Here is a 9,565-nt window from a genome sequence, read left to right on the forward strand (position 1 = left end):
GGGCCTTGGGAAAGAGAGGTTTAGGCCCAATTTGGTGGTGGATAATGTAGTGTGATATCTCGGAATTTAGGTCAAAGACGTGAACGATCAAGTTCACAGTAAACCTCTTTGTAATTTGACTCATTAAGATTTAGTGCACATAATACAAAATAAATGAGTTATCTCAGCTATTATAAGATACCAGACGACATCTTACTTCCAAATGTGTAAATTGACAAACCAATCAAACAGCTCAAACAACAACTTTAGGAATGCGTCTGGAAATTTGAAATGTTGTATTAAGCCGTTGTGAGAAAAACAAACACTCTATCCTCGTAGTACGTGTTTCCCTGATTCCGAAAATATAAAGAACATCCAAAACGGAGTTCGTATGCAAAAGATATGACCGTTTTAAGAATCCAAAACCAATATAATACTGATTTTCTTAAAATTGCTAAAACCGTTTCTATCCGTTAAAGGACTTGCACACCTCAAATGGAAATTCCAAAAACATTTTTGGACTCAGGCTATAGCCTAATATTTAAATTCATATTTGAAATATTTTTTGTAAAACTATTTATAAAAGTAAAAAATCAGATGTTTTTCAGCCTAATTAACTGCGAAACATTAAACTATTGATTTCGACATGATTTTCATGATTGGTAATGTGTTCCAGAAAATTGTTAGAATCCAAGCCGGTTAAAGTAAATTTTAACAATGGAAATAATCTTATAATTTTTAAATTCATATGTAACCACACACATACATGTATAGAGCACAATTTACAATTAATTACAAATGTTGTCACTAAAATAGGTAAATATACATTATATGTATATGAAAGTATTACCAAAAGACCCAAACATAGAGACATGGATATATAACAATCATGTATGACGTTTAAGGACCGAGACTTGACATGGTTAGAGTTTTGGCACCTCCACTATATATATATATATATATATATATATATATATATATATATATATATATATGTCAATTTATATGAATATACTCCATAGGTATATATCAAAGTAATAAAAGGTGTATGTATACACGATATGTATAAAAATATTGTTTTCTATGAGATAAATAAATACATACATGTATATCACACACACACACACACACACACACACATATATATATATATATATATATATATATATATATATATATACACACACACCAATACATGCCAAATTTCAACCAAACACATACCCATTGAATCAATTGTACCATAAGATACATTATGTAAATTCATACACAAATACATATTTATTTAAATAAAATACACATATATTAAATACATTATATAAAATATGAAAAATAAAACTTATACCCTTTCACCCTTAATATGACAACATATTTTGGTTACTTCTAAATTTTGTTTTGTACAAGTGAACACACAAAAGAAATACTAAAACTGTAAGAATCGAACAAAAGAGCTTACATCCATCATTTCGTTCTTCATCTCCCTGTCAAATACCAAAATCCAAACAATAAACCTAAACATCTAAAATTCTTTCTTTCTCACCGATTTCAGTCAAGAACACAAGAACACTTTGTTCTTGTTCTAGGGTATACCTACAAACAGAAACAACAACATCATGCTTTTGTTTCCTTCTCCTATCAGAAATCAAAACCCAAACATGAATTCCATTCACGATTTCTGTTAAACAAAGAAACCCAAACACTTCTTTTGATCGATAATTCTACTAGTATCAATCATCATTTGTATGGATAACAAATCACAAAAAAAAAAAATATGAGGCAAGAAGGTTACTTGTTATCCACTACGATCAATCTCTTGATACGACTATTCCCGTTCATCCTTTTCCTTTTGATCAATTAAATACCGAAAACCCTTTCCCCTTACTTCCCGTAGATCCTCGCCACCAAACCACCCTCACCGGAGCCTTGTCATTGATCGTTCTCCCCTGATTAACCAAGGACCAAAGACAACAACATCGAAGATACTTCTCCCGTTCGACCTCTTCAGCCCCGGAGACACACCCTCTATGATGGGTTATGAGCACTCTAACAACCTTATGGTGAACATACAACCCTAAATGCTTTGGATCTATGTTTTCTCTAATTATACATGCAATTTGATTTTCCAAAGCATTGTCCTAACTAACATACAAATCATAGGTACTTGAATAACAAAAACTAGTTAGATGACTTACCTTTTCTTGTAGCTTGTTAACTTGGACCTTTAAGAGCCTAGCACCCCAAATGTGATGCCTCAAATGTTTCACAAAACACCACCAATAATGGAGGACCTGAGAGGGAGTTACTTGCACAAAATCGGCTCTTATGAACTTCTTGAACCACTAGTTCTGATTTTGGGAGCTTAGGGACTTCTTATATAGTGTGACAAAGTCTAGGATTACATCCATGTAAACCCTAATGGACATGACTTCTCATATTACTTAGGATCCATGGGTTAAACCTCCATGGACTATCCATGAACTACCATATTGATTTAGCCCACCCATGGACTACCATATTGGTTTAGCCCATCCTCAACAACCATAAGCCCACAACATAAGAATGACTAATTTACCAAATCAATCCCCGTACATTTAATTAGTCTCTTTTGATCACTGAATTAATTCCAAATTAATTCCTGAGCAATACTAATTAAATAATATGATTTCATATTAATATATTAGAGCTTATAATATATTAATAAATCATAAATAACCTCTTCTCCAAAATTCCATCCTTACAAATTGTTCCGGTGAAATGCAACCCAAATGGACCATGCTACTCTCGGGTCAAGTACATACCAATTATAGTTATGGACTTACACACCTTATTTAACAATCTACCCACGAATGATCCATAACCCCTCGTACCTTCCTTTCACACCTCACTACCGGAGATGCCTAACCCCTTCGACTTTATGGTTGCTTCCGTGCGACCTCCTTCCTTCGCACCCCCTTATGCCACCTCCTCCGCCGCCTCCTGCCTTGCAAATCAATCAATGAAGCACCACCTGCAAGACTTCACGCTTCCTTCTCACTGTTCTCCCTTTTTTTCATCTCCTTCATTCCACCTGCTGGAAGCTTTCGTTCATTCCTTTATTTGCCCGTTCAATTTGTTGGAGCCATTTGATGATCGAGACGAGACCTCGACCTAAAATAAAAGTGTGTTCTTGATTTTGATCAAGTCAAAATCAAAAGGGAATCAAAATTGAATTTAAATTATTCAAAAGTTACCCTCATTTGACAAATACTTTACAAGGTCAACTCAATCCTCGATCATTAAACCCATTTATTCGAAATGAACCCATCGGTGTACCGGAAAAATGAGCATACAATGTATCGCCTTACAAAAGTACTATATGGTCTAAGACAAACACCTTGAGCATGGAACATGAAGATTGATGGGATTTTGAAGAGCATGAAATTTCAAAAGTGCATGAAAGAACCATCGGTGTTCCGAAAAAACGAATGAGCTAACTTGTTGATTTTAGCAATTTATGTTGATGATTTATTTGTCACAGGTACAAGTTTGAGCATGATTAAAAGATTCAAGATGGAAATGTCAAAGAATTTTGAGATGTCGGATCTAGAAAGATTAAATTACTAACTTGGCATTGAAGTTAAACAAGAAGAATCTGGGATTACTAAAGTCGGTTTACATGATTGCAATCCGACCCACATTCCAATGGAATCGAGAAATCAATTGTCGAAGGTCGAAGATGGCCCCGAAATCGACCCAACACAATATCGAAAAGGTGGTAGGATACCTTAGATATCTCTTGCAAACAAGACCTGATATGGCATACACGATTGGATTTGTTAGCCAATACATGCAAAGTCCAAGAAAATCACATGGCGGTGTAACTAAACACATCCTAAGGTACTTACGAGGATCAACGGGATACAAAATCAAGTACGAGGGGATGGGACAAAACTGACTCACTGGTTATAGTGATAGTAGTCACAATATTGACCCAAATAGCGAAAAAAGCACAACCGGTTACATTTTCTATTATGAGTAATCTCCAATAACACGGTGCTTGAAAAAGCAAGATATCATTGCTTTATCATCTTGCGAGGCGGAGTTCATGGCGGCCACTGTGGCATTATGTCAAGCAATATGGCTTCATGATTTGCTAGGAGAAATCATGAACAAAGCGCAATAGAAGGTGGTTCTAAGAGTTGATAACAATTCGACTATCGAACCAACGAAGAATCATGTTTTTCATGGAAGGAGCAAACACATCAACACAAGGTTTCACTTCATTCGTAATTGTGTTGAAAACGAACAAGTGGAGGTTGAGTACATTCCCGGTGAAGAACAAAAAGCGAACATCCTTACTAAAGCACTAGCTCAATTCACTTCATTCGTAATTGTGTTGAAAACGAACAAGTGGAGGTGGAGTACATTCCCGGTGAAGAACAAAAGGCGAACATCCTTACTAAAACACTAGCTCAAACCTAGTTTAAGGAAATGTGAAGCTTGATCGGGATCGAAGGCATCTCTGGAAAGACTTAGAGATTCGGGGGTGATTGTTGGAATCCTAAGTCGATGATGAACTTGGAGGCCAGGCAATCTAGTTGTTTTATGGCAAGTTGGTTATAAGTTTCCTAGTTTGATACAAGTTGGTATGTCAGGCTATATATACATGTCTATAATCAAGTTTAGGATTAAGAGAGACATATTGTAATCAATTAGGTTTGGATTATTTTTCCTATTAATCAAAGAGTAGTTTGGTTAAACATTGTTTGCAAGTTGTACATTTTCTAAGCTTGAAATTAATATTTTTTTTTCTTTGAGATCAATTTCGATTCTCTCCAACAGTTTAAACAATGTTTTTAATTCTTTTAAATATGGTGAAATTGTGGGACTTCCGCATTTGGTTATAAAATCTTATCTTTGACATGTCCTAAAATTTTAATGTCAACGGCTGAAGGAATGTTTTATAATTGTTGGGTAGAATGGTAGATGATGATCAATGACACTAAAAAAAATAATACAATCTATTTAACAAGTTGTATATAATCAATTTCAATGGATGGTACTCAATTTCAATGGATGGTACTCAACTATCTAAGCAACCATTAGACATTAAGTTACAATGAATAAGACATTTTTGTTTTGAAAAGGACTATAATTTAATCTTCCCTCCACTTGTTGTATCTTTATCCAACCCAAAGAATATGGAAAAAAAGCAACCAATCAGTAACTAATGCTTTTAATATTTTAGCATCAATAATTGAAACAAATAACATGGATCCTTAAACAAAAACAAATATAAACTACACAATTTTGTTTATCATTTGTAAAATTCAAGTCAAATAAGAAAAAATTGGTTCATTTATCCGAACTTTCTTTTATTTACTTCGCTATCATACAAAATATAATCCATATATTCTAATGGAGATGTGTGGCCTACAACTCAACATACACCCAATTCAAATGATTTCGCACTAAAAAAGATTAAAGAATTTCAGCAAAGAACTTTGGTAGACTTCGTTCATCCCACCATGTGCATGATTCGATAGACTTCAACTAAACGAAGACTTCCAAAAGCGAATCCATTGATTAATTCAAAAGCTACGTTGCTTTTCGGAGACAATTCGAATCCTCAATTGTTGCTTTCAGGAAAGTAATTGTGAACCGCAAATGATCCTGTTTCGCTTAATTTAATCCAGGTTTGTTTATCTGAATCATTCATCTAGATTCATCGGTTCATCTCGTAGTTCCCTGTAAAATTGCGGATTAGATCAATTTCAGTCCAGTCCAGTCGAGTATCAGTGACTGACGCTTAATTCAATCTTCATCGGTTGTTGTTGTTCGATTGAATTTCGCAGATCTGGGTTGATCACTGTTCGTAAACCCAAATTTGCTTTGCTTAACAATTTAGTTATTAGAGATAAATCGTTAGATATTCCGGTGTCGTAAGCCGTGGGTTGACGTACATCTGTCGAAAACAAATTTGCCATAGAAAGGTTGTTGTCTTCTTCTTTTTTTTTTTTTTTTTTAAATGAAATAGGCAAATTTGTAGTCGTACACGAAATAAATGCAGATAAAATTACTCTACAAGTGTTATGTCGGCGAAGCTTCTTCGTAACCGCTTGCTAGGGTTCGTGGAAGACCCCATTGTTCTAATCTCGTGAACTCCTAGGTTTATAAGTATCGTCTTCGTGTAATTTCCAGTCTATCTTCCTCTGTTAGCGATTCAAAACATACCATAAATAAGGCGTTTCATTCCATCTTAGGGGTTTTACATTCAAAATCGTTACAGTTTACTTTCGAGAAGGTTGTTTCAAGAAAGATTATCAATCGGAATCTTGCAGATAACTTGATTTGATTCCGTTCGTATTGGATGGGGGGCAGAAGTTCAAGAGAGGAGCGTCCGACTGACAGACAGTCACCATCGTTCCAATCAACATCATCTTTTACTGGAAGTCAATACGGAAACTATCCTCAACAATCTTATTCAAATCCGCCACAAGACGTTCATAATTATCCTGTTCATGACGCTTATCCTGCTTATTCACAACCTTATCATGCACCCGCACCTGCACCAGCACCATCACCATCTGGTCAACCCCATAGACCACAGAGGAGGCTTGACCGGAGGTATTCAAGGATTGCAGATAACTACACTTCATTGGAACAGGTAGAATTTCATGAATCTCTTTTTCTTACACATTTTGCAAGATGTGATGTATCCTATTCCTATCCAATGGTCACTGGATATGTCAATCTTATATAGAATTTGGATAATGGATTTTGTCTTTTGTGTTTGGATGAATTCTGGTATGCTGATGTTTCTTGGAGAGATCTTGTTTTCGAAAATATGTCATACTTTTTGTAATATTGTGCATTGTATTGTAGTCTGTGCAAGTTGTTGCTAAAAAAATTGTTTTTTTTTTGGTGGAACTTTTATGATAGTGGAAATTAGCACATTCATATGGAGTATTATCTTGTAGCTTTAGTTGAAAGCTTCCATTATTAATAGAATGACACTTCCACTTTTTTTTCACAGGTGACTGAAGCTCTTGCTCGTGCAGGGCTGGAATCTTCTAACCTAATTGTTGGTATCGACTTCACTAAGAGCAACGAATGGACTGGTAACATTTACGTTATTACCCTTTTTGTTCTTTTTCCTTCATTGTGATGTGAAACTCACTAAAGTCTAATTATCCATTTACTTACAAATAGGTTCAAGGTCTTTCAATAGAAAAAGTCTACATCATATTGGAGATGATTTAAATCCGTATGAACAAGCAATAACCATTATTGGGAAAACATTAGCTGCCTTTGATGAAGACAACTTGATTCCCTGTTATGGATTTGGAGATGGTATAATAGTAATTTAATCATTACTATTTACAATTCATAATCCAATAAAAATATAGTATCTTACAATTTTTTGTTACAAAATGGCAGCATCAACACATGATCAAGATGTTTTCAGTTTTTATCCAGAAGAAAGGTTTTGTAATGGATTTGAGGAAGTGTTGAGTAGATACAGGGAAATTGTCCCTCATTTAAAGCTTGCAGGTTTGAGATCTTAAACTCTATAATTTGTTTCCTTATGTAAAATTTACCATTTTGCCCTTTTAACCTCTATGTTTTTTGTTACAGGACCAACATCATTTGCCCCTGTCATTGAACAGGCTATGACTATCGTTGAACATAGCGGGGGCCAGTATCACGTGTTGTTAATTATTGCAGATGGGCAGGTGATTTTTTTTTTTATAAATTTAATCTTTTTACAGTTTTACAAAATTTCCACAATTAACCTTTAATTAAATTTAAGGTAACAAGAAGTGTTGATACTGAGCCTGGTAATTTGAGTCCACAAGAACAGAGAACTGTGGACGCCATAGTTGAAGCAAGGTGCTTATAATTTATAATTTATATAATAAAACTAAAGTATTACTATAATTTATATTTTTATAATTTATACCCTTTGTTTTTTTTTTTTACAGTAAGGTTCCACTATCTATTGTATTGGTTGGAGTTGGAGATGGGCCGTGGGATATGATGAAAGAATTTGACGACAATATCCCCTCTCGTGAATTTGATAATTTCCAGGTCAGCATTTGTGTAAAAAGACATGAATGCCCTTGAGTGTCATCCAATAATGTTAATAAATCTTGTTTGTTTAGTTTGTGAATTTCACAGAAATCATGTCCAAGAATGTGGCTCCAATCTGTAAAGGGACAGAATTTGCTCTTGCAGCTTTGATGGAAATTCCTGCTCAATATAAAGCAACACTCGAACTGAATATATTAGGGTAAAATTTAATTTACCTTTTTACCCTTTTGGTCAAATATTTATTTATTTTATTTTGTTGGACTTGGATTGGATGTATTGTACAGGAGCCGCAAAGGAGTTTCGCCACATAGGATTGCCCTTCCTCCTCCATCATCTTTTAGCCGCCACTCAAAACCATCACACTCAAGTAGCTTTCAAAAGGGCTCACAATCGTATTATGACCAAACTACCCCTGCCCCTTCCCCTTCCCCTTACCCTTATTATCATCAAACTAGTCTTCCAAACAGGGCTCCACCTGTTCCTGCTCCTGCTCCTACTCCTAGTTCTACTTATGACAATCAGGTGCATTTTAGTCTTTTGGAGTTTTGACTTTTAAGAAAAGGTTAATTGCAATTAATTAATTAATTATATCTATATTTTATGTATAGGTATGCCCCATTTGCCTTACTAACCCCAAGGATATGGCATTTGGCTGTGGTCATCAGGTAATACTATCACATATTATTATTAATTTTTATTTTTTTGTAAAGTAATTTACATTTTTCGTCCCTGAATTATTTCAATTTTGATTCCAAAAACTGTTTTTGGTCCTTATTTTTTCCAAGTAATATTTTTGGGACCAAATTTGCAAAACCAAAAATTGACATTCCACTTAGAAAAACATTACGGAAACCTCAAACAATTGCAAGAGAACTTTTTGGGATCAAAATTGCAAAAATCAGCTATAATCAGGGACCAAAAATGCAAATATACTATTTATTATTTGTGCAGACATGTTGTGAGTGTGGAGAAACTCTACAGCAGTGCCCAATTTGCCGAAGCTCAATTGAAACAAGGATAAAATTATACTAATAAGTAAGTAATAAGGTTATAAATTGGGGTTGGTTTGCCGTTTGTGTAATGTGTTGATGGTATGGATATGGTTAGTCTTAGAGCCTAGATTCTTTTGGTGGTCGGATATATGCTTTGCACATTCTGTTTGGTGATTTTTTTAATTAACTTTATATGTTGGCGAGTTGCGTTTGTGGATTTGTAAATGAAAGTGGTGGATACTCATGTCATTTCATTTCATGTACAGCTTTTCTTTGTTTGGAAACTTTTATTATTATTTATTCACATTTCATTTCATGTCTAGTATCATTGGTTTTCAACTTAATCATACTTTTTCATGTCATCATAATTTTCATAAGGTTGGTAAATGTTCTTTGGGTTTTGGAATTCGAAATGCTACTTTTGAATATTTCTAACAAAAATAACATCATGTATTGGTGGGTGTAATGCAAAAGTCACTTTTTTAGTTCGATGTACCTCGAAAATGTGGCATTTTGGGCTCTAT

At 34.4% G+C, this 9,565-nt stretch overlaps 1 protein-coding gene across 2 annotated transcripts; it reads left to right on the forward strand.

Moving 5' to 3' along the window:
- Window positions 1–5,388: 5,388 nt before the first annotated feature.
- LOC145097924 (E3 ubiquitin-protein ligase RGLG2-like) lies at window positions 5,389–9,357 on the forward strand. 2 transcript variants are annotated; one of them, XM_079035595.1, is made up of 12 exons: window positions 5,389–5,651; window positions 6,297–6,622; window positions 6,992–7,076; window positions 7,168–7,308; window positions 7,396–7,509; window positions 7,594–7,691; window positions 7,769–7,848; window positions 7,941–8,046; window positions 8,121–8,248; window positions 8,334–8,571; window positions 8,658–8,714; window positions 9,001–9,357. In XM_079035595.1, the coding sequence occupies exons 2-12, from the start codon at window positions 6,326–6,328 to the stop codon at window positions 9,079–9,081; spliced, it is 1,425 nt and encodes a 474-aa protein (XP_078891721.1). In that variant the 5' UTR covers window positions 5,389–5,651; window positions 6,297–6,325; the 3' UTR covers window positions 9,082–9,357. The 2 variants fall into 2 exon arrangements, with proteins under 2 accessions (XP_078891721.1, XP_078891723.1); XM_079035597.1 differs by lacking the exon at window positions 5,389–5,651 and having other exon boundaries at window positions 5,739–6,622.
- The last annotated feature ends 208 nt before the right edge of the window (window positions 9,358–9,565 follow it).

This window comes from Lactuca serriola, chromosome 4 (assembly GCF_051521515.1).
Source record: "Lactuca serriola cultivar US96UC23 chromosome 4, Lser_US96UC23_V15, whole genome shotgun sequence".
Taxonomy (NCBI): domain Eukaryota; kingdom Viridiplantae; phylum Streptophyta; class Magnoliopsida; order Asterales; family Asteraceae; genus Lactuca; species Lactuca serriola.

Excerpts from the sequence above, each read along its gene's own strand:
- LOC145097924 (XM_079035595.1), top strand. The coding sequence starts at position 6,326 with ATGGGGGGCAGAAGTTCAAGAGAGGAGCGTCCGACTGACAGACAGTCA. Across the intron at positions 7,692-7,768 it reads TAATTATTGCAGATGGGCAG|GTAACAAGAAGTGTTGATAC; the intron begins GTGATTTTTTTT and ends ATTAAATTTAAG. Across the intron at positions 7,849-7,940 it reads GACGCCATAGTTGAAGCAAG|TAAGGTTCCACTATCTATTG; the intron begins GTGCTTATAATT and ends TTTTTTTTACAG.